We start from the raw sequence: 25,771 nt of genomic DNA on the forward strand, positions 1-25,771 counted from the left end.
CAATTAGCCAGGGGAGGGGATGAAACCCAGTGCTGGAGGCACCTGGCCTGAGAGTTAACCTCCAGAGCAGTGAAGCCTTTGCCAAGAAGTCTAAGACATCATTTGCCACACAGACCCTCGGCATCGCAAACAGTTAAGTGTCGACTACTAGCCGAAATGTTGGCGATTTGAACTCACCCATAGGCACCTCAGAAGAAAGGCCAGGAGATCTACTTCCAAAAGCCCACAGCCTTAAAAACCCTTTGAAGCAGTTCTACTCTGCACACATGGGGTGACCGAGTCAGAATCAACTCAACGGCAACTAACAGCAACAACAGGGAGCATTCTATTTGCAGAAGCTTCCAGCATATAGGCTAGATCAGTCATAAGCCAAGATAGCTCCATGAAAAGCCCCCGATATCCCAACGCAAGCTTCTCAAACTTTGTGCCTGAGTCTGGGGAAGCCTCTGCCAATAACCCAGAAGAACATTCGAAGTAAACAAAACCCCAAAAAGCAAGTGAAGCAAGCAGAGCCAAGGGCAGGTACCCCCTCCTGTGCCTGTACCATCTCAGGTCAACATCAAAAAGGCCTGTTGCCCAGGGTGGCCAAGGATCCTGGCACCTGTGGCCAAGAAGGTGGTCTTGTGCCAGGCAGTCTGCAGGTGGAGAATGTTCCCTCTCTACCTGCAGTCTTGTTTCTCTGATTCACGAGTGTGTGGGGGACAGTGGGCCTTGGCCGGGAGAGTTTGCCCATCTTGGCAGGAATGTGCCCTGCATCTGCTGGTCCCATGCCCATCAGCAGCCTCAGCACAGCCACCTCTTCCTACAGAAACCAAACTCAAAAACTTCTCATGGAACCCAGACTTTCTGGAGCCATAGAGGCTGGATGAACCCCCAAAACCATTGCTCTGAGATAATCTTTAAAGCTTAAACCAAAAATATCCCCTGAAGTCTACTTAAAACCAAAGAACAGTTTAGCTTAACTAGTAAAGAATATCTTCCTTGAGCATTGTGCTCGTTTAAAGAACTACCTGTACGGGATCAAACTGACAACAGCAAGTCAAAAGATTAGATAGGAAGCTTAGGGGACAGTGAGTTTACGTTAGCGGTGGAGGAACAATTTGGAAAGGGAGGGTGAGAACTGTTGTACAACTCAAAGAATGTAACCCATGTCACTGAATTGTACATGTAGAAATTGTTGAATTGGTGTATGTTCTGCTGTGTATATTTTCAACAACAATATAAAACCGCAAAAACAAACCCATTGCTGTTGAGTTGATTCTGACTCACAACAACCCTGTAGACAGAGTAGAACTGCCCTATAGGGTTTCCAAGACTGTAGATCTTTACAGAAGCAGACTGCCACATCTTTCTCCTATGAAACAGCTGGTGGGTTTAAACCGCCAACCTTTTGGTTATCAGCTGAGCGCTTAACCACCATACCACCAGGGCTCCTCCAACAACAACATAACAAAATAAAATAAATTATTGAAAAATAAAATCAACCTCAGTATAACCAACAATAGTGGTCTAAGGCCTCATCTCTGGGCCACACTCTGTGGGTTCAACCTTGGCTTCACCACCAGCTGAGAGAACTTGGGTGAGTCAACCTCTTGCTAAGCCTCAGTTTCCTTGCCCGGAAAATGGGGGTAGCTGTAGTATCTGTCGAAACCCTGATGGCATAGTGGTTAAGAGTTTGGCTACTAACCAAAAGGTCAGCAGTTTGAATCCACCAGGCACTCCTTGGAAACTTTGTGGGGCAGTTCTACTCTGTCCTGCAGGGTCACCATGGGTCAGAATCTACTCGACAGCAATGGGTTTGGTTTTTTGGTAGTATCTATGAAAGCATTCATTAAACACAGTTGTCCATATAAATCATAGTGCCTGGCATGATGTGAACCCTCAGGAAGTGTGGGCCAATCGCTATTAAGTCCTTTCTCTCATCATCACTTTAGTGCTCTTGATGGTGCAGGAGTGTGTTGTTCATCTGGAGTGAGGCCACAGCAGCCGTGAGGCGTGGGTGGATCTTCAGCCTGAATCTGTATGGACTTTCCCAGACTTGGACTAAATTGCCCCCGATGGTTGTGTTTTCCAGGGTGTTCAGACTTACATCTCTTGGATATGTTGACCCCAACGGAGAGAAAACGACAAGGGTACATCCACGAACTCCTTGTCACCGAGGAGAATTATGTCAATGACCTCCAGCTGGTCACAGAGGTAAAGACAGCTGTGGGTGACTGGGGGGCACCAGCAGAGGGTGGGGAGAGGAACGGGGTCCGCAGTGAAGGAGTCTTCTTATTCCAAGCCTGAGAAACTTTCTGGTGTGGGGGAGCATCTGGAGGTCAAATTACACAGGACTTTCTTACCCAAGAGAAGATGGTTCTATTCTCATCCTTGGCCAACTCTGAGTCATACCCACAGAGGGGTAGAGGTCATTCATGTCAAGGGTAAATGACCCCTGAGGAGTTTCATGAAAGGAGACGTGCGGGACTGTGAATTTGGGAGTCCAGAATCTAGTCAGAGAAGTTCCAGCTCAGCCACCAATGAGTTAATGCCATAGATAAGTCACCTCTTCTCTGGAGGCCCTCAATATTGGCCTCTGAAAATGGCACCCATCCAGGTGAAATTTCGTTATTCCTAGGGCTACCTGTTATCCCTGAGAATGATGGTATTTTCTCCCAGGTGCCCCATGACCCCCTGGACCTGGTTGGTGCCTCATCTTGTCTGATCTCCCAGGTAGCGGTTGAAGGGCCTCTGCCACCGCATACAGAAGGACAGTGAGACACTGGGTTGGGCACCCCTGTTTCTCAGGAAGCCTTTTGTCCACGTGGGAAGTTGCAATGTTGGGAAATAAGAGTGTGCAAAGCCAGATCTTAGGGTGACCCTACAACTTGAAAAGTACTGTAATAGCTTGGACCACGACACTCCCCGCCAAAAAAAAACAAACAGTTGTGAAACCATTTCTTCTGATATTCTTAAAAACCAAGAAAGACGTGGGCTGGGCTCTCCACTGTTGGGTGAGTATGGGATAAGTGGTTGGTGGCCCACAAGGCCGCCATTCACGCATACGAAGTGTTGATGCAAATTAGAAAAGGGTGTACCTTTATGACAGTCATAAAATACATGGTCTAGGATGTCTGGGCTGTGAGTGTCACCCCCTTGGACATGGCACCTTTGTATGTGGTGGCCCTGTTATATGCCAGGTCCAACATCAGCTTAATGGCTCACACTTCCAGGGGTCAGCCTCACCCTGGCCAAGATTTGTTTCAAAGAACCCTCTGGAAAACTCTCTGCCTCCAACATTAGAGAGTGACCTTTGTGAGGCAGGGGGCCCATTCACATTGTGAGTTACACACCCACACAGGGCTCCTGAAGGGGTCACTGATTTCAGGGAGAGGACTCAAGTTCACCCCTTGTAATGGGCTGGATCTACCCGGGGCCCCAGCCCAAGGGGCTGCGGGCAGAGCAACGGAGTCAGTCACCGAGGAGGTGCCTGCCAGGAAGTGCCACTCCTTAGAGGGCCACTGCAAGGGGCTTCTCCCCCAGAATGCCCGAGGCTCGTCTGTGCAGCCAAGGCTGCAGGGAGAACCGATGAACCCCGGGCAGCGTGCACAAGCCTCCCAGCTGTGGATGGGTGAAGTTAACGCCTGTCCTCTAGAGAATTCAGCTGGACTCCTTGTACAACCATGCAGACCTCTTAGGGGGCCCCACCCCAGACAATGGGCCATCTGTCTCAGAACCTCTGCAGGAACGGGGAGCTTTCAGCCTGTAGGCCTCCCAGCAGGCTGCAGACCCTGTAGTCTCTTCTGTTGCTCTGATTGGATCGATGTGTGCGCATGCGTTTGAGTTTTGAGCTAACTGCTTTCTGAACTGCTTCGTTTTCTGCACCTGTAGATCTTTCAGAAACCCCTGATGGAATCTGAGCTGCTGACAGAAAAAGAGGTTGCTATGATTTTTGTTAACTGGAAGGAGCTGATTATGTGTAATATCAAGCTACTGAAGTAAGCCCCCGTTCTCCATTGCCAGCCAAGCTTCGCCTCCGCCACGCACAACTCAGCATCCCGTGTGGTCCGCTTGTCCCTCCTCGCATGCTCCCTCTGTCTCTCTGTGCCTCTTTCCTCATTTCCAATCACTAGCGCCATCACCCTTTTTTTGCCCGGATGCTTTCCGGAAACGTGCCCCGAATTTCTCACGGAGGAGAATAACTTGCCAAGGCATCCCTGTGCCTGCTTTCACTGTGGTTCTAGAATTTTCAGAGCCGTGCCAGCCCTGGCTCCCGGTGCCTGGTGGGCTCCATCCCAGGCACAGTCAGCCCTGGCTCCCGGTGCCTGGCGGGCTCCATCCCAGGCATGGTGCACCCCCATGCCTCCCTCACAGACCTGCCTTCCCATGAGCCGACCTTGGTCCACTGGATACACTCCTGGCTCCTGGGCATGGAAAAACTGTAGAACCGTTCACTGCCTAAGTCAGCTGCAGTTACATCAGGATAACGCCTCTGAGAATCTAGCCTGGTGTCATTATGTTTTACTCCTGTTTTAGTTCATGGAGGCAGCTGCAGGGACAGGGAGAGGGCGCTGGGCCAGGAATCTGCGTTTGGGTCCTAACTGTGCCATTCACTGCCCCACCTCTTTGAGCCTCATTTTCCCTGTCTGTGAAATGAAGGGGTTGGATTAGTTTATCACAACGGTCTCTCCCATTTCTTATATATACGTGTGTGTTTATGTATATATAGAGAGAGATCGCCCTGATGGTGCAATGGTTAAAGCACTTGGCTGCCACCTGTAAGGTTGGTGGTTTGAATCCACCAGCTGCTCTGCGGGAGAAAGCTGTGGCAGTCTGCTGCCATAAAGATTACAGCCTGAGAAACCCTACGGGACAGCTCTACCCTGTCTCATAGGGTCACTGTGAGTTGGACTCAACATCAGTGGGTTTGGGTTTTTTTCCCACTAAAAAAAAACCCAAACCTGGTGCCGTCCAGTCGGTTCCGACTCATAGCGACCCTATAGGACAGAGTAGAGCTGCCCCATAGAGTTTATATAGCATCACTTGCTAGCACCTAGCTAAATCACAGCCTCCAGGGCACATGGAAGGAGCCAACTCTCATCCCCTAGTCCGCACGGGCAGGGGGCTTTGCCTGTCTCTGGGAACAGAGTGAAAGGGACCTCCCCAGACCTCGCCTCCACTCCTAATCTCTATATTCACTTGTCGGGAAGTGACCAGTGCCTTTCCTAAATGTGGTCCTGGCGTTGTTCTTGTACATAATTTCAAGCCGTCTTTCTTGGGTGTTGGGGAATGGATAAAGGAATGGGGGAGAGGAGGTGCAGAGAGGTGGTCACGAAGAAGAAATGTGAGTCCTGGCCTCTACGTGACGTATGTGTGTATCATGCTGTAGAATACTTCAAAGTGGAGTCCAGGCTGGGTTTTGGAAAAAGCGTTTCCTTTGTCCTCCTCAAGGAGGATGCTGTGGAAGCATCCCGAGTGTAGGTGTGACTTTACCTTCCCTGGGCCTGAGTGTCCTCATCTGTAAGATGGGAACGATAATAGTACCTGCCCCACACGGCTGTTATGGGGGAGCCTTTAAGCAAGAGCCTGGTACACAGTAAGTGCTGGTTATGGGCCCTGGTCACCCGAGTGGTGGAGGCTGAGAACCCACCCTTCCCTTGGAGCGAGGTTGCCCTGCCACCTGGGGAAAGGGGGTTGGTGAGCCCCTGAACCCACAAGGGAGTCCTGGTGGCACAGTGGTTAAGAGCTCGGTTGCTAACCAAAAGGTTGGAGTTTCGAATCCACCAGCCACTCTGGGGGAGAAAGATGTGGCAGTCTGCTTCCATGAAGATTTACAGCCCTGGAAACTCTATGGGGCTACTCCATCCTATAGGGTCACTATGAGTCAGAATCAGCTCAATGGCAATGGGTTTGGTTTTTTTTGGTTTAGAACTTACAAGTACTGAACCTAAAGTGTTGGAGACACTGTTTTGCAATAGAAACAGAAGTTTTCTGTTGAAAACACACCTATGAGTTAAAATTTCTTTCCTTGGGGGGCTGTCTGTGGTGGAGGCAGGTGATATGTCTGGGACTCTGAAGTGCCTGCGGCCCATCTGCGGGGCTGGGCCCCCTACACCCCCATCAGGGCTGGCCTGAGGAAGCCAACAATGCTGACCTCAGCCCCCGTACCTCGTCTTGTTCTCCCGTCCAGTCCTCTTCCCCCCCCATCCCAGTAAGGAAGACAAGTCCCTTTCCTGAGCACTGTCAGGGCTCCACGTGTTCCAGCTCACAAAGAAGCTCCAAGAGGTTGAATGACTTGTCTGAAGTTTCACAGCAGGTGTGCGGGTGCCCCAGGATGCTCTGTGGGTGATGTGCAGGGTCCCACTGGGGTTCCACCTAGTCATGCCCCTGATGCAAAGAACATGGAGGCAGGAGTCAGGCATCCCAAGTTTTTGTCCAGGTTCTAGCACTTTCTAACTTGTGACCTTGGGCAGGTAACTTTCCGACCCTTTGTTTTAGAACCTGTAAAACTGCAATAATTGTACCTGCCCTGTTTACCAGGCGGGGTTCTTCTGAGGAACAAAGTGGTCAGGTGTACAATTCGCACGCTGTCAATCATGAGATGAAGGTGTGTGGTCATTGCCAGGACCTCTCTCATCTCAGGGTCCCTGTTCTACATCCCGGTTCCTCTGATAAGCTCTTATCACTAGCTTGGGCTAACTGGTTAATGTTTTCATCTTCCAGATAAATGTTTGTATTTAACAGGAGCTCTCTGGAGACTGGCTCCTTTTCCTCTTTCCATCTTATGAAGATTTCAAACATACAGAAAAAGATTGAAAGAATTATAGATTCTACAACGCACGTTCTGCTGTATTTGTTTTGTCACATGGACAAGACTTCCTAATGCTAAGGAATAGCTCCGATGAGAGGATGATTTCAGTCCCTGGCAGGCCGGAGCAGGGAGGCGTGTTTGGATAAGGAGAACTGAAGGCAACGCTCCCTGGAATACCACCAAGTGGGCAGCCATAGGTCCCACTTGTATTAGGGGGACCATAGGATTCATCAGAGAGAACAGTGGTGGTTCATTGGTAGAATTCTCACCTTCTCTGCCAGAGACCCAGGCTCCATTCCTGGCCAGTGCATCTCATGTGCAGCCATCGCCCACCTGTAAGTGGGAACTTGCATGTTGCTAGGATGCCGAACAGGTTTCAGCGGAGCTTCTAGAGTAAGATGGACTAGGAAGAAAGGCCTGGCTCTCTACTTCTGAAAATCAGCCAGTGAAAAGCCCATGGATCACAATGGTCCAATCTGCAACTGATCTTGGGGATGGTGCAGGACTGGGCAGCATTTCGTTTCATTGTGCATGGGGGTCACCATGAGTCGGGGGCCAACTCGGCAGCAAACAGCAAAACGATTTATAAAACAAACTATGACTTTTTGAGAATAAAAGGGGCTGGCTGGGACATTCAGACGTCCTACTAATGATGCTTCTGGTTGGGCGTTAGCGGCAATGGCTGCCTCTCTTCTTGCTCGTGCCCACAGCTGAGATGTGCTCTTAACAAGCAGGCTAGGGCCATAAGACCTAGAACCTTTTTATGGCAGCTGGCAGAAGTGATAGCAGAAGTGAGGTCAGGCTGTGCAAACCCAGATGTTGGGAACTGTTTTTTTTTTTTAAGTCAAGGTTCTTTCCTGCCCCTTACTGGGCCGGTGTGGGGGGAGGTGGAGGGGGACACTAAATAAAATGAGAGATCCTCTTTAAAAAAAGTATTTTTCTTAAATATTAAGAATTCAACTTACCTTCTTTTTAGCTTAAGAAGAATGAACACAATTTTATTTTGTCTACACATAAAACAAAAGCTAAAAAGTCTATCTTGGGTGCCAAAGACAGGATGGGGAGAAAGAAGAAAAGAAATTTTAGGCTGGGGATGGGGAGGGAAGGAGGGAAAAAGAGCGTCATAAAAATGGAGAGAAAGGATGCAAGGCAAGAGAAGCTGCAGAGGGGACCTGGAGCAGGACAGAGAGAAATTAGGGGTAAAAGGCCACTTCTGGAGGGAAGGCCAGGGGCGGGCCAGGGTGGTGTGACGTGCGAAGGTGGGTCTGGCGGGCCTGAGCCTTAGTGTCCCGGGCTCCTTACAAACCACGGTTCTGGAGTCAGGCTTTCAGGGTTCAACTCCTGCCTTTGTTACTCTGTGTGTCTTTGGTCAGGTCCCTCAAGTTCTGTGTGCCTCAGTTTCCTCATCAGTAAATGGGGCCATTTACTGTAATGTAAGATATGTTTTAAGATATGTTTGAACAGACGAAGTGTTAATAAGCGCTAGCTTATGACTGTCCCCTTGGCCTGCAGGGAGCCTTGGTGGTGAAATGGTTAAGAGCTCAGCTGCTAACCAGAAGGTCGGCAGTTCAAATCCACCAGGGCTCCTTGGAAACCTTATGGGGTAGTTCTATTCGGTCCTGTACAGTCGCTATGACTCCACAGCAGTGAGTTTGGTTTTGGTTTTTTTAACCAAGTCCCTGGGTGGTGCAAACAGCTAACATGCTTGGCTGCTAACCCAAAAGCTGGTAGCTCGAGTCCACCCAGTGGCTTCTCAGAGAAAGGCCTGGTGATCTACTTCTGAGAAACCAGCCATTGAAGCCCTATGGAGCACAGTTCTTTTTTTTTTTTATTTTTTTTTATTGTACTTTAGATGAAGGTTTACAGAGTGAACTAGCTTCTCATTAAACAATTAATACACATACTGTTTTCTGACATTGGTTGCCAACCTCACAGCGTGTCAGCACTCTCCCATTCTCAGCCTTGGGTTCCCCATTACCAGCTTTCCTGTCTCCTCCTGCCTTCTCGTCCTTGCCCCTGGGCTGGTGTGCCCATTTAATCCCATACCTCAAGGACTTCTCCAACATGACATTAAAGCAGCCAAAGGAATTCATAGTGACCTTCTGTTGGCTTTGTGTTAAAATCATATACCATACCATTCTGTTCCATCCACCCATCCATCCCACAGATATTTCCTGAGGGCTTTCTGTGATCACTAGGGTGGCCAGAACACACTCGTTGCCTCAAATGCCATGGCCCTTCCCTTGGAGTATATTGCAGTCCTCACCACGTAGAAGCTCAGCTTCCCTCCTTCCAGGTGTTGGCGTTAGAAGTTGACATATCAGAGCTTGGAGAGTGGAGTAGGTAGTCGTTGTTATCATGGCCCTGGATGTTTGGACTGCAATTGGACCCCAGAATAAACATTTCCCCATCTCAACAATGCCTCTTCTTGGCTTCCAGAACATAAACAGCTTGGGTTCATTGGCCCATTATCATGATTGGTGTATATAATAGGTGTCTCTTTTCGGAACTCCCAAGCTTGCTCTTAATTCAGTTTATTTCAAATGGGCAATTAAGGACACAGATAATTCAAACAATCATTTATCCTTGGCTTTGGTGAACATATGGTGTCTTAGGCTAGGTTGTCTAGAGGTAAGAAACCAGTGAAGCGTATATCTATAAATATATACAGAGATTTATTTCAAGGAAATAGCTCACGCAGTTGTGCAGGCTGGAAAATCCCAAATCCATGGGTCAGGTGTCACTCATGTGGTTACAGGGACTGATGAACCCAAAATCGGCAGGTTAGGCAGTAGGCTGCTGGCTCAGTCCCAAGAACCAGAGGTCAGTTGGATGCAGAATGGAGAGAGTGAGCTTTGCCAGAACATCCATATATATTGGGTGCAGGCCACACCCCCAAGGAAACTCTCCTTTCAACTGATTGGCTGCTCACATCAGATCAAAAAATGGAGGATGATTACATAATATCTGCTCAGCCGCTAAGAACTGTGGCCTAGCCAAGGTGACACGTAACATTAACCATCACTTATGGGATTATTTCTCTTTTGTCTGAAAGTGATTCTCCTTGTCCCTTGGAAGCATCAGCTTCCCCTGGGTGGCCTCAGAAACAGGCTCAGTGCTTGGGGCTTCCCCAACAGATACTCTGTACGCAGGGGCCCTGTCTGAGTCATTAAAGAAAGGATTCCGTATTTCTCCGTAAGGAGACATAAATTGGATTTATGTTGACTTGATCGGCAAAGTGTTTTTTTTTTTTTAAGTAGTTTTTATACGTAAAAGCGGGCACACAGCAACCATGCCCAAGAAAAATGCCCTGGTGATCCCTCTCTGTAGCAGTAGACTCATTTCTTTTTCCGTCCTTCATCTTCCAAATAGATCCCATAGTGGCTCTCCGGTTTGCACCCCTCATACTCATTCCAATTCTGCACGAACTAGAAAAGTACCCACTGTTGTGAGCTGGCAGGAAGGCAGGGGGCTGAAGTCTCTTGTTTCCATGCAGGGCACTGAGGGTCCGCAAGAAGATGTCTGGGGAGAAAATGCCGGTGAAGATGATCGGGGACATCCTGAGCGCCCAGCTGCCCCACATGCAGCCATACATCCGCTTTTGTAGCTGCCAGCTAAATGGGGCAGCCCTGATCCAGCAGAAGACGGACGAAGCTCCAGACTTCAAGGACTTTGTCAAAGTAAGGAGGCCAGGCTGAGCCTGAGCAGCTGGGGCGAGGGGATACGGAGGGGTGGATCCTGCAAGCATATTCACACCAAAGGCCAACCAGGATTCAGGTTTTGGCTAATCCACAGGGGGCTGGTGCTAGCTCTTGGGTATGGCTGTGGCCAAGGAGGTGGGTTTGGAGAGCACCCATCAGCCCTGCTGCACCTGGAAGCTTTGAAGTGTCTTCAAGGAGCTGTTTTCCAGATGTCAGAGGTTTATTTGGAGTCCCTGCTGCAAATGGTTAATGCGCTCGGCTGTGTGAACTGAAAGGTTGGAGGTTAGAGTCCACCAGAGGTGCCTCAGAAGAAAGGCCTGGCAATCTACTTCCAACGAATCAGCCATTGAAAACCCTATGGAGCACAGTTGTACTCTGACACACATGGGATTGCCATGAGCCGGAGTCGACTTGACAGCAGCTGGCCCCAGCGGTTTATTTGGATGCGTATTTAAACCTTCTGTCTCAGTTGCCAGGCCCAGGAGGGCTGGTGGGTCCCGAGTTCTGTTTAATCTCAGGACCCCCAGCTCTTTGCTGGTCTCTGCCCTTCATCTGCAGAGGAATAGGCTAGGGCCCCACAGACCCCTCACTCCTTTCCGATTGGTTCTGGATGACGGGTTCAAGCTCCAGGAAGCTGGAGAGGTGTATGGAATGCCGGAACCTCTATCTCGGGGGAGAATGGTCTGGAGAGCCGTGTGCCCCAGGGGACATTTGGGAAGGTGGGCCCAATGGTGCTGGAGACCCAGGCCCTGGGCCTGCTGTCCTGGGACTTGGCCTTGACCAGTGTGGCTCCCTGATGGCCATGCCTCTTCTGGAGGAAAAAAACAGGAAGAGAATAAAATGACTTTCACTAAGCAGGTGCATTTTTTTTGTTTTATGAATAAATAGCAAAATAATAATTTTTAAAAATAGAGACTTTTCTTTGAGCCTCATGCATTTTGGGGACAGGGCACCTCACCTCCCCAATAATGGCATTTATTGGACCATCATGGTGAGGTCGAAGTGTGGCCTCTTCTTGGTAATCATATATGCTTGCTCTCCTCCCTCCCACCCCTTCCCAGTGATTCTCAATAGCAAGTGCTTAAATTTGCTACTTAACGAATGGGGCATTCTAAGGTCATCATAAGACGAGAAATACTGCTATGAAGTAGGTCTAGGGTGGATGGAGGCTGGAGAGCAGGTGCTTGTCTGGGATTCAGCCAAGGGCCGTTCGTGCCTTGGCACAGGCAAGATGAGCTCATTATTGGATGCACTTGAACTTGAGAGAAATGCTGACACCAGCCCAGATGGGGTCGGGGGGGGGGCTTGTTGTTCATCCCCTCCCTCCTCTTCACCTTTCCCTCTGTCACCCTAGGGGGAGTCTGACACACCTTTGCCAGCTGTGAGGGGTCCTGCAATGAGGATGTTCATGGATGAAGCAAGTCCAGGCTCTGATAGTGCTTGGGGCTCTGGGCCCAGCTCGAGGCAGCTGCCTGTTTCTCAGATGCTAAACCTGACCAGAGCCTTTAAGAGCTGTTGTTGGGCTCGTGGTGACCTTCCATATAACAGAACCCAGCGTTGCCTGGTCCTGCACCACCCCCATGACTGCTGATATGTTCGAGTCCATTGTTGCAGCCATTGTGTCAGTTCAACTCGTTGAGGGTTTCCCTTGCTTCACTGACCCTCTGCTTTACCAGCATGATGTCTTTCTCTAGTGATTGGTCTTTCCTGATGGCATATCCAAAGTAAGCCAGCGAGCTGAAGTCTCACCATCCTTGTTTCTAAGGAGCATTTTGGTTGTATTTCTTTGGGACCAAAGTCACCTTATAATCCCTGTGACTTGTAGACAGAGCTCACAGTTTTGGGGTAGAGGGACTCTTGTCCTCCAGACAAGCTGACAGAATTGGTAAATGTGGTGGGGAAGAAAGAGGCAGGGAGCCCAGAGGTTGCAGGCTGTGACCCGGACCCCATGCTTCCGTTCTGTTCTCCCTGCCCTGCCAGGGGCTCCCAGAGGTGGGGTAGCTGCCACCTGGATCCACACAGTGAGATTCCGCCTTCACAGCAGCTCTAGTGCCTGAGGGAACTTTTCGCTCTGAGTGTGTGGTACTGGGATCCTCTCGTTCCTGGGGTATTGCAGAGGCTTTGCAGATACCTGGAAGAAGGACCCTCTGTAAAGCCAGTCTGTCCTCTCTGTAAGTAAGGAACCACGTGTCCCCTGGCAGGTACACTGAATCTGGAATCTGGAGAGCCAGGGTGAATCCGGGAGGGTGAGTCACATCTGTGTCTCCCATTCTCCATCTGGAAAGAGCCTTGCCCTGCACCAGGGAAATTTGTCAGGGCCTTCCAGCCCTAGTTGTTGTTCAGATAAGTGAGAACCAGTGGGGAGTCTCAAACGACATCAGTGTGAATGCCACTGGCTGGATTTTGCAAATTTCTGACCTATGTGTTTCTAATCTCTTATTTCAGAGGTTGGCAATGGACCCTCGATGTAAAGGGATGCCGCTCTCTAGCTTTATACTGAAGCCTATGCAGCGGGTGACAAGATACCCACTGATCATCAAAAACGTAAGTGGCCAGCCTTGAGACCACAACGCTGAGTAGAAGTCAGACATGCAGGACAGCATTTTAAGACCCCACTGACATGAAATGTCTGAAATAGGCTACTGTGTAGAGATAGAAGGTGGATGAGTGGTAACCAGGGTCGGAGGACAGAGGAAGGGGTCGTTAAGGCTTGATGCATGCAGAGTTTGGGGTGTTGAGAAGGTTTGGAAAAAAACAGGATAGTTGTACAACATTGTGAATAAAATCAATGCCACTGAAATGTACACTTAAAAATGGTTAAAATGGCAACTTTTATGTTATACGTATTTTACCGCAATCAAACAAGAAATGGGCAGCCAATGTCACAAAACAATATGTGTATTGTTTGATGAGAATTAATTTGCTCTGTATACCTTCACCTAAAACACACACACACACACACACACACACACACACACACACAGCCTATGCGGCAGTTCTACTGAAAAAATAAAATTAAAAAAGAAAGCTGTAAGTACTGACTTGCCTTTTCAAGCAGCGGAATGCTTTCTCAGTATCATGGGGGGCTGGGATCATGGACAAGTTTCCCAGGCAACACGTCTCTGGTGTCTGTTGTGAAGAACTTGTTCACCAATAGGATGTTGGAGATGTCTGCTTGGGGACTCAGACAGAAACGCTGGTTTCGCATGCAAAGAGCTAAAAATGTGTAGCCTTCAGCTGTGCAATCAAGTGGCCTCTGACCTGTAAGCCAGAAAATGGAGACCTTAGCTTCTGATTCTTTTCCTAGTACAGGTATAGTCTTCTATGCTTTTGATTTTCTAGCTGGAAAGAATGAAATATGATTCCTACTACCCACCTTCAGAGGGCAATTGTGGGAAACTCTACGTTGATATTACATGATTTTTTTCTCCTGTCCTTTCATGAAAACCAATACCAAAGGAAAAAAAAATTAGGGTTTCAGTGTCCCCATCTGTAAAATGGGGACCAGATGTAGAAATCTTGGAGCCCATGATTATTTAACCACAGGGAGTATAGCTCCTGGAGAGAAGTTTTTGATCTGGCTCCTTTTATGGAGAATGATACTTAGAAACCAAGATCCCGGCACTAGGTGTGCTCATTGCTACTGGGGTATTGTTGACTTTTGGGCATCACAGTGTCAGGGCCGGGGAATATATGCATGTGTATTAGTTTCCTGGAGTTCCTGGGTGGTGCAAATTGTTAACGTGCCAAGCTTCTAACTGAAAAGTTGGAGGTTTTAGTTCATGCAAGAGGTGCCTTGAAAGAAAGTCCTGGTGACCTAATTCTGAAAAATCAGCCATTGAAAATCCTAGAGAGCACAGTTCTACTCTGGCACCCATGTGGTCGCCATGAGTGGGAATTAATTCTACAGCGACTGGTAAAACGGGTAATTAGTTCCCTAGGGCTACTGTAAGAGGCACCATAAAGTGGGTGGCTTAAAACAACAGAAATTTATCGTCTCACAGAACTGGAGGCTAGTAGTCTGAATTCAGGGTGTTGGCAACAGGGCCTCAAACTGGTTCTTTCTAGTTCTAGTTCAGCCCCCTGCTGAGAATTTGCCTTTCCGCCCCAGATATACTGAATCAGAATCTACATTTTAACAAGATCCCCAGGTGATCCTTGGAAGCCCTGTTGGCAGGGCCGTGCTCTCTCCATAGGCTTTAGGGGAAGATCCTGCCTCATCTCTCTCAGCTTCCAGTAGCCCCAGGCGTTCCGTGGCTTACAGCTGCAGCATACCTCCACAGTCACATGGCCTCCTTTCTTCTGCCTGTCTTTCTGTGTCTTTTCTCCTCATTTATAAGGACACTACTCAGATGGGGGAGCCCTGGTGGTGCAGTGGTTAAGAGCTCGGCTGCTAACCAAAAGGTCAGCAGTTCAAATCCACCAGCCACTCCTCAGAAACCCTATGGGGCAGTTCTACTCTGTCCTATAGGGTCGCTATGAATTGACTCTACAGCAACAACGGGAACAGAACTCAGATGGGATTAGGACCCACCCTACTCCAGTAGGCCTCAGGTTAACTTAAGTGATAACATCTCCCAAGACCATATTTCCAAACAAGGTCTTGTTCATATATACCAGGGTTTAGGACTTCAACATATCTTTTTGGAAGACACAATTCAATCTGTAACAGTATGTATATTCCTACACACATATGTGTATGTTGTTGTTTTTAGGTGCCATCGAGTCGGTTCCAACTCATAGCGACCCTATGCACAACAGAAGGAAACACTGCCCAGTGCTGAGCCATCCTTACAATTGTTGTTATGCTTGAGCTCATTGTTGCAGCCACTGTGTCAATCCATCTCGTCAAGGTTCTTCCTCTTGTTTTCTGACCCTCTACTTTACCAAGCATGTTGTCCTTCTCCAGGGACTGGTGCCTCCTGATAATATGTCCAAAGTATGTGAGACCAAGTCTCACCATCCTTGCTTCTGAGGAGCATTCTGGCTGTACTTCTTCCAAGACAGATTTGTTCGTTGTTTTGGCAATCCATGATATATTCAATATTCTTCGCCAGCATCACGATTCAAAGGCACCAGTTCTTCTTCAGTCTTCCTTATTCATTGTCCAGCTTTCACATGCATATGATGTGATTGAAAATACCATGGCTTCGGTGAAGTGCACCTTAGTCTTCAAGGTGACATCTTTGCTCTTCAACACTCTAAAGAGGTCCTTTGCAGCAGATTTACCCAATGCAATGTGTCTTTTGATTTCTTGACTGCTACTTCCATGGCTGTTGATTGTGGATCCAAGTAAAATGAAATCCTTGACAACTTCAGTCTTTTCTCTGTTTATCATGATGTTGCTCATTGGTCCACTTGTGAGGATTTTTGTTTTCTTTATGTTGAGGTGCAATCCATACTGAAGGCTATGGTCTTTGATCTTCATTAGTAAGTGCTTCAAGTCCTCTTCACTTTCAGCAAGCAAGATTGTGTCATCTGCATAACGCAGGTTGTTAATGAGTCTTCCTCCAGTCCTGATGGCCTGTTCTTCTTCATATAGTCCAGCTTCTCGGATTGTTTGCTCAGCATACACATTGAATAGGTATGGTGAAGGAATACAACCCTGAGGCACACCTTTCCTGACTTTAAACCAATCAGTATCCCTTTGTTCTGTACGAACAACTGCCTCTTGATCTAAGTAAAGATTCCTCAGGAGCACAATTAAGTGTTCTGGAATTCCCATTCTTTGCAATGTTATCCATAATTTGTTATGATCCACACAGTCGAGTGCCTTTGCATAGTCAATAAGACACAGGTAAACATCCTTCTGGTATTCTCTGCTTTCAGCCAGGATCCATCTGACATCAGCAATGATATCCCTGGTTCCACATCCTCTTCTGAAACCGGCCTGAATTTCTGGCAGTTCCCTGTCGATATACTGCTGCAGCCATTTTTGAATGATCTTCAGCAAAATTTTGCTTGTGTGTGATATTAATGATATTGTTCTATAATTTCCACATTCGGTTGGATCACCTTTCTTGGGAATAGGCATAAATATGGATCTCTTCCAGTCAGTTGGCCAGGAAGCTGTCTTCCATATTTCTTGGCATAGACCAGTGAGCACCTCCAGCGCTGCATCTGTTTGTTGAAACATCTCAATTGATATTCCATCAATTCCTGGAGCTTTGTTTTTCGTCAATGCCTTGGGTGCAGCTTGGACTTCTTCCTTCAGTACCATCAGTTCCTGGTCATATGCCACCTCTTGAAATGGTTGAACATGGACTAATTTTTTTTGGTATAATGACTCTGTGTATTCCTTCCATCTTCTTTTGATGCTTCCTGCGTCGTTTAATATTTTCCCCATGGAATCCTTCCCTATTGCAACTCGAGGCTTGAGTTTTTTCTTCAGTTCTTTCAGCTTGAGAAACACCAAGTGTGTTCTTCCCTTTTGGTTTTCCATCTCCAGCTCTTTGCGCATGTCATTATAATACTTTACTTTGTCTTCTTGAGACGCCCTTTGAAATCTTCTGTTCAGTTATTTTACTTCATCAATTCTTCCTTTTGCTTTAGCTGCTCGATGTTCGAGAGCAAGTTTCAGAGTTTCCTCTGACATCCATCTTGGTCTTTTCTTTCTTTCCTGTCTTTTCAGTGACCTCTTGCTTTCATGGATGATGTCCTTGATGTCATTCCACAACTTGTCTGGTCTTCGGTCACTAGCGTTCAGTGCATCAAATCAGTTCTTCAGATGGTCTCTAAGTTCAGGTGGGACATACTGAAGTTCATATTTTGGCTCTCGTGGACTTGCTCTGATTTTCTTTAGTTTCGGCTTGAACTTGCATATGAGAAATTGATGGTCTGTTTCACAGTGGGCCCCTGGCCTTGTTCTGACTGATGATATTGAGCTTTTCCATCCTCTCTTTCCGCAGATGTGGTCAATTTGATTTCTGTGTGTTCCATCTGGCGAGGTCCATGTGTATAGTCACCGTTTATGTTGGTGAAAGAAGGTATTTGCAATGAAGAAGTCGTTGGTCTTGCAAAATTCTATCATTTGATCTCCATGTATTTGTATATATGGCTATAAATGTATGCACACCTGTAAGTATTTCTAGATCCATCTATCTACCATATTTTTACCTATATAATATTCACCTTCTACGTTTGTTTGCCAACTGCACTCCCACCCCCGAGGTATTTTCATAAGCACCACTCTGCTAATATTTTTTAACATGTTGCTGTAAAAAAATTAGCATAGTGCTCTTACAAAAATACTTTGCATGTGTGGGAGAGGGCAAGATTGGCAAACAAACATACAAAGTGTGAGTTATTTGCATAAAAGTGTGGTATGTATATTAAAACCCATTGGTGTTGTTGTTAGGTGCCCTTGAGTTGGTTCTGGCTCATAGCGACCTCATGTACAACAGAACAAATCAGTGCCTGGTCCTCTGCCATCCTCACAATCGTTGTTGTGCTTGAGCCCATTGTTGCATCCACCATGTCAGTCCATCTTATTGAGGGTCTTCCTCTTTTTCGATGACTGTCTGTTTTACCAAGCATGATGTCCTTTTCTCCAGGGACTGATTCCTCCTGATAACATGTCCAAAGTATGTGAGATGAAGTCTCACCATCCTTGCTTCTAAGGAGTATTCTGGCTATGCTTCTTCCCAGACAGATTTGTTCACTAGCTCACACCAATACCTTCTATTCTAATCCAACACCACAGAATTTATTCTAATCTTCCCCCTTTCCAAAGATCCCTGGGTGGCACAAACGGTCTGCGCTCGGTTACTAACCTAAAGTTTGGCAGTTTGAACTCACTCAGCAGTGCTGGGGAAGACAGGCCTGGCGATATGCTTCCATAAAGACTGCAGTCAAGAAAATCCTACGGACCTGGTGGTCATGGCCCCCAGACCTTCTATTGGCCCAGGACAGGAACCATTCCCAAAGCCAACTCTTCAGACAGGGATTGGACTGGACAATGGGTTGGTGAGGGATGCTGGTGAGGAGTGAGCTTCTTGGATCAGGTGGACACTTGAGACTATGTTGGCAACTCCTCCCTGGAGGGGAGATGAGAGGGTAGAGGGGGTTAGAAGCTGGTGAAATGGACACAAAAAGAGAGAGTGGAGGGAGGGAGCCAGCTGTCTCCTTAGGGGGAGAGCAATTGGGAGTATGTGGCAAGGTGTATATAAGTTTTTGTGTGAGAGACTGACTTGATTTGTAAACTTTCACTTGAAGCACAATAAAAATTAAATAAATAAAGAAAGAAAATCCTACGGAGCAGTTCTATTCTGTAACACATGGGGTTGCTAGGAGTTGGAATCAACTTGACAGTAGTGGGCTCCCGCTTTGCATATCTGCAACTCCTTTCTCAATGAGAAACTGTCTCTCGTTATCCTCAATATGTTTATTTGCTTGCTCAATCCCTCAATGTGTAACAAATCTCCCTACCACGTGAGTCTTCTCCTCAGTCCACTCTGACCCCACAAAACACACTGTGGCACGTTGAACTGAGTTAAAGAATTTGTTCTGAAAGGGACATTCAACCTACTGTTTCCTCTCTTTCAGCTTGACAGCTACGATTGAACTAGCTCAATGCTTTCCTTGACTGCCCCCATGCTTAATTGCAAATTAAAGTTGGAAACAAGCTTTTTAAATAGGTGTTCTCCATCTAGCCAAGAGAGGAAAGAGACCAAAACAAAGGGCTGAGGGGCATAAATATTAGAAAGGAAAAGACAGATTATCATTATTTGCAGAAATACAATTGTCGTCCTCTAGAGTACCCAAGAGAATTAACTGGAAAACTGATGGAACTAAGGGGAGAATTTTAAAAGGTGGCCAGTTTTATGTATGTACATGTGAAAAACCATGAAAGTACTGAGACGAAATATTCATGTAGAGAAGCTCTTAGCCATGACACTAAAGATGGAACGTTAGGATTTAGAGTCGTAGCTTGGCAACCTAAAAATAAATAAATGAATGAATGAATCCTTTATTCTGGGTATAATCTACATGTTCACTAAGGGGAGTGGTTAAATACATTGTGATAAATCTGTGCTGTGAAAATATTTTAAAAGATACGGAAGACTTCTGTATGTTAGCATGGGAGGATATACAGAAAATGATGCTAAATTAAAAAAAAAACTTCATAGAGCAATCCTACAGTATGGTCCATTTTGCAAAAAGGGGGAAAGCTCTGTGTGGCTATTGGTACTGTTGGCAGTGGTTACCCCTGGGGTAGGCTAGTGAAGGGAAATTTTCATATTTGTTATACATACTTCTGTATTGTTTGCATCTGTCACATCAAGAATGTATCAATATGCTATTTGCATATAAACTTTTTTTTTAATTAAAAGCTTTTTATAAAATATAAAAACATTCTTAAAAGTCAAATGACAGGTTTAAACTGGGTAGACATATTTTTAACTGTATATAAGTAGGTACTATAATATACCTGGGCCCTGTTGGCACAGTGGTTAAGAGCTTGGCTGCTGACCAAAAGTTGGCAGTTTGAATTCACCAGCTGCTCCATGGAAACCCTGTGGGGCAGTTCTACTCTGTCCTATAGGGTCTCTGTGAGTCAGAATCAACTCGATGGCAACAGGCTTTTTTTTTTTTTTAAACGTATTTTATACCAAAACCCATTGCTGTCAAGTCAATTCCGACTCACAGTGACCCTATAGGATAGAGTAAAACAACCCCATAGGGTTTCCTAGGAGCACCTGGTAGATTCGAACTTCTGACCTTTTGGTTAGCAGCTGAACTCTTAACTACCATGCCACCATATATAAAGGGCTCTTACAACTTAAAAAGAAAAAGACAAACACCTCACTAGAAAAACAGGTGAAATATACAACTCAAAATTTCCAAGAAGCAATTTAGAGTAGCAGTAAAGAGCACAGACCCTGGAGCCAGGCTGCCTGGGTTTGAATATTGGCACCACCACTGTGTGCCCTTGGGCAAGTTACTTGATCTCTCTATGCCTTAGTTTCCTTGTCTGTAAAACAGCAATGCTAACAGTACCTACTCCATAGTGTTGTTACTGCATAGTATTATATAGTGAATTACCTGAGTTAATATATGTGAAGTGCCTGGCTTGTGCTAAGCACTGTATAAATGTTAGCTTTATTATTTAGTATACTTATGTAGTGAACGTACAAAAAGTTCAAATTCGCTAGTAATAAAATTAAAAAAAAAAGAAAATACCTTGTTTTTGACTCATCAGATTGACATATATTGAAAAAATTTTTTTAGGCTCCAATGTTGGCAAGAATGTTGGTGGAAGATATGTTGGTAGAGCCTTTTGGAGGGTGGTATATAGATCTTTTTTTTTTTTTTTTTTTAATCTAACTGTACATCTTCTTTGGCTTAGCGATTCCACATCTAGGAAATTATTCTAAGGAAATAATCAGAGAACTGTTCAAAGATTTATATAGGAGAATTCATAACAATATTTATTATATTGAAAACCTGGAAGCAGCATGAAGTTTTATCAGAAGGAAACTGTTTAAATGCATGGGAGCACTTAGAAATTATGTAGCTCTGTATCTAGTGACATGATATACTTGCTGTTAGGTGGAAATAAAGTAGTGTAAAAAATGTACAGTATCGTATGATCCGATTTTTATTTAAAAAAATTTTTGTATGTGTGCATCTAGCAGAGTACACTACCTTATATGCAGACAAAGGTTCTGTCCAGATAGGGATATTATGGGTGACTTCTAGGTTCTCTATGAGTTCCTGAATTTTCTAATTTTTTTACACTGCATGCATACTACTTTTACAATTAGAAAAACCAATAAACCTATTTTCATTTTGAAACAAACCAAGACAAAACAAAGGACCTCACACATGTCAGCTGTGTGAGTTCCCAGTCTACAGCTGTGGTCCTCAGACTTGGCTGCATATTAGAATCACCTGGAGAGCCTTAGAAAGTTCTGATGCCCAAGCCCACCCCAAAGGATTCTGATAGAATCTGGGATGAGGTGAGACTCAGGATTTTTCAAAGCTCCCCAAAGAGTCTAATGTACAGAGGTTGGGATTGTAGCTTGGAATAGAATGGTGGAAACCCAGGACAAAGAACTTGTTTTCTGAATTTAGGTGCCTACCTAGGACTTTAAACCCAAGTGTTAACTTTGAGATGAGATGTTATTCAGGGTAAAGTCCACTTGAATAATTTGTATGTGAACAAAGCCTAGACAAGTACCATGTCACCATGTCTTTAACTTTCTCCTCATATTTTCCAAAGGTGACTTAGGATCTTTCTTCATTGTCAATCTGGAGCAGAAGGTGATGATTGTTTTTAGGGCCCTGGAAGTCCTTTTAGAATCTGATGGTAATTGCCATCACTTGTTGGACACTTTCTAAGCGCCAGGTACTTTGCCAAGTGCTCTATTTATATTTCATCATTTAATCCTCAAACAACCTTATAATGAGGGCGCTGTTAGTATCCCCATGATTCACCTGAGGAAACTAAGACTCAGAACATTTATGTGACTTACTCAAATCATGACTGGTCAGTAGCAGAGCAGGAATTTTAACTCAGGAGGTCTGGCTCCAGAACTGATACTCTTAACCACTAGCTTAGGATGGACTACCCAGAAGAACACGCGTTTGCTCCAGTGCACCCATCTGTATATGGTTCCAAAGGAGCACAGATTCCCTCAAAATGTACATGGATCCTGGAAAGAGCCATTCCCTAGGACAAATCCATGGGGTGCCCACTGCACTTATTTTAGCCACTGCTCTCCTCAATACCCCAGGCTATATGCTAAATATAAGTAATGAGGCATTATCCCTCCACCCCATAGGGGTACCATGCCAGCTCTTAGACCCTAATTGGTGAGTTAATGGGACACCATTCAGATCAAACACTGAAATGCCATTGTAAGTTCCCCCAAGTGAGCAAGCAAGTGGGAGAACACTGAATTGGAGCCGGGAAGCCTGAGTTCTGGTCCTTGTCTCTGGACTCAGTTTCTTCATCGGTAAAATGGAGTGAAGATTTTCAAAGAGAGATTTTGGCTGTAATCCTGTGTGTACCACTCATGATCCTGTGAGTTTGCATTTGAGGTTTAGGGCCATGAGCATGTTCACCCTGGGATTTTGGCATTTTGCTGGGCAGGCCACTCATCTAGCCCCGGGGATACTACAGGGCCTTAAGGGCTGGAACATCCGTTGCCCCTCTGGCAGGAGTCTTGGACTCCACCTGGGCCCATGAAGAGGAGAGGCCCACTGCAAGGCCACCTGCTGGAGTGAACAGGGAGTGGCCATCATGCTCCAAGTTCATTGCCAAGGTGGGTGCTCAGAGTTGTGGTTTCTCAGTGGGCTGAACAGGAAAGGACTGGACCCAGTTCCTACTGGCCCTGGTCCTCCAGGACAACAAACCCCAGGCTCACTCGCATTGTCTAAAAGGATGGCACAACAAGGAGGTTGTTGTTTTCTGTTCTCCTATGTAGATCCTGGAAAACACTCCTGAAAACCACCCTGACCACAGCCACTTGAAACACGCCCTGGAAAAGGCAGAAGAGCTGTGTTCCCAGGTGAATGAAGGAGTGCGCGAGAAGGAGAACTCTGACCGGCTGGAGTGGATCCAAGCCCATGTGCAGTGTGAAGGCCTGTCTGAGGTAGCTGGCTTGGGGTGGGATTCAGGCCTCTCCTGGCTGAGCTTCAGCAGCCAGCCTGAAAGAGGACAAGAAAAAAATCATCAACCATCCTCTCCAGCCTACAATTTACTGATTCTCTCTTTGGCTGCTTTTAATCTGCTATTTAATCTACCCACTGAGTTCTTTATTTCAATTATTTTCAGTTTTCAGCGGTTAGGTTTATTTTCTCAAATATGCTTGCTTTTTCTTGTCTCATGATTCTTGCTCAAATGTTCGTGCTTCTCATTTCTTAATACATTTTAAATGTGTTTATGTATGTTCTGAATCTGATAATTCTGATATCTAAGATTTTCATTTTATATTGGGTCTGAATCTGCTGTTTTTTCTGCTACGCCTCACTAAACATGCCTTGTTTCTCTGTATGTATTGTGACTTTTTTACATTTTACTGTAATCTCAATGTTCCTTGGAATTTTATGTGTGAGAATCTTTGGGGCCTAAAGTTGGAGTCCTCCTGAGGGGATGGTGAGGCTTAGCGACGGATCACCCTCAATTAAATTCAGAGGAGTTTTTGGATCACACTGGTTGCATGAACTGAGATCGTAAACTTGTGTGAGAGTTGACTTGTTACAAATTCCCAGGGTAATTTTTGTTTCTCCACTTACACTGAAGTTAGAACAGGCATGCTTTCTTGCTCCTTCCTTCTGTGCTTGAGTTTATTTATCATTTGTTCTTTGGGACCCAGCTTTTTGTGGAATTCTCCTATTAGATCTTTCACTTTGAGTGGGCTCTGGGTCACGTTTCTTGTCTCCTGCATTCTATGGAGCTACTAAAATGGAAACTCAAGGTCACTAGATTCAAAAGAGAATCTTAGGCTAAAGCTGTCTTTGGTGCTTCTTCATCTTCCAGAGTCCCCGTTTTCATTTTCTTTTTGGTCTCTGCAAATTTCTTACTTTTTTTTCTCCCAGTTTGCATGCATTAAAAAATAGGTTTTTATATTTTACTCATTTTTTTTGGCTAGGTCAGTCATTTAAAGTATCTAGTCTACCATAATGCCAGAAACAGAATCCTCTTCTTTGGTCTTGAATTCTTTTCTTGTCACTTACCTTTTGTTTGGAAACCCTGGTGGCATAGTAGTTAAGAGCTATGGCTGTTAACCAAAAGGTCAGCAGTTTAAATCCACCAGGTGCTCCTTGGAAACTCTATGGGGCAGTTCTACTCTGTTCTATAGGGCCGCCGTGAGTCGGAATCAACTCTACGACAATAGGGTTTTGTTCTTGTTGTTATCTTTTGTTTAATCTCATTCACTCTGTTTTCTCTCCCTTTGCCTCTGTACACGTGTACATACACACACATGCCCACACACACAGTGGCACACACAGCATTCATTAGGGTTTCCCCAAATGCCCAGAGATTATGTTTCCCCCATCCATTCTCCCTGTGGTTCCTTCATTCTTGTAAGCTTCAGAGGCAGTCACTACTGAGGAAGTCAGCACACAGATCCCTTCCCCATGCTCACCTCCCCGTCCTTCAGTGTGGGTGGAGTATAACTAAAGCCGTGGAAGCAGCTTTGTGGAAACCAAAGTGATAGATGCGGACTCCCGTTTTGAAATTTCCCAGTGAAAAGCAGTCCAGGGACATTCTTTGGCTGGTTGCCTACTCGCTCACTCACTCATTCATTCAGTGAACATCAATCGAGCCCCTGCCTCTGTGCCATTGCTCAGCACCAAACACTGGAGAAATGAAAATAAATAAGACGTGACCCCTGCTCACAAGGAGCTTATGGTCCTGGAGGAAGCAGGTGGGTTAAATCAATATTTACAACAAAATATGGGACGTGATGAGGCAGAGTTAGGTATCAAGTGCTGCAGGTACAGGCAATGGGGAGGAAGAGATGGCTAAACAGGGATTCAGGGAAGCATCGGAGAAGGTGACACTTGATTGGGTGTTGAAGGAAGGAGGTATCTCTCCAGTAAGGAATCCAGGGGGAGGACATTATGGGTGAAGGGCACAGCACGAGCAGGGTGTTGGTGAGGAACTGGGGGAATGAGAGAAGTTAAGGCAGGTTGAGGCCAGGTGGGGAAGGGCATGTGTGTTATTCACAGGAGCATGAACTTGACCCTGAAGACACACGAACCTTAGCAGCTCTCTCTTCTGGACTCTACCAGGCAGAAGTGCCAAATGGCAACATGCACATGCAAAGGGGACCTTTCCTGAGTCTGACAGGTTCAATCAGAGGGGGCAGAGTGAGGCCTGGGTCTTCATCCTAAAACATGAAGCATGAGTTTGTGTCATTTGATTTTTGTGGCTCATATACCCTCCTTGGAATGAGACTGTTGCTCATCTTTATTGTTGGTGTTTCCTAGTTATTGTATACCAGTTTTGCTTTTCTCTTTATGGTGTTCACAATAACGAGAAGTGGATACAAAGTCTCTGCTTCCTTATTTACTATCATATGTGTACCAAGTGTGGTCCAGATATGGACACGCTGGGGATGAAGTTTCAAATAAATGCTGTCTTTGGCATGCTTGTCTTAAGATTTGTTGTCGTTGTTGTTAGTTGCCATCAAGTCGACTTTGACTCATGGTGACCTTATGTTGCCTGGTCCTGTGCCATCTTCATGATTATTGGTATGTGTGAGTCCATTGTTGCGGTCATTGTGTCAGTCCCTTTCATTGAAAGTTTCCCTCATTTTTGCTG

At 46.0% G+C, this 25,771-nt stretch overlaps 1 protein-coding gene across 1 annotated transcript in view; it reads left to right on the forward strand.

The window, feature by feature from the left end:
- Window positions 1–654: 654 nt before the first annotated feature.
- LOC111747585 (intersectin-1-like) overlaps window positions 655–25,771 on the forward strand; it is a 40,361-nt gene continuing 15,244 nt past the window's right edge. The window contains exons 1-4 of the mRNA XM_023548445.2: window positions 655–2,196; window positions 10,290–10,473; window positions 12,940–13,038; window positions 22,926–23,093. Coding sequence (XP_023404213.1) covers window positions 2,168–2,196; window positions 10,290–10,473; window positions 12,940–13,038; window positions 22,926–23,093 — 480 coding nt within the window. The 5' untranslated portion in view covers window positions 655–2,167. The remainder of the gene's footprint in view (window positions 2,197–10,289; window positions 10,474–12,939; window positions 13,039–22,925; window positions 23,094–25,771) is intronic.

This window comes from Loxodonta africana, chromosome 20 (genome assembly GCF_030014295.1).
Source record: "Loxodonta africana isolate mLoxAfr1 chromosome 20, mLoxAfr1.hap2, whole genome shotgun sequence".
In the NCBI taxonomy this organism is placed as follows: Eukaryota; Metazoa; Chordata; class Mammalia; order Proboscidea; family Elephantidae; genus Loxodonta; species Loxodonta africana.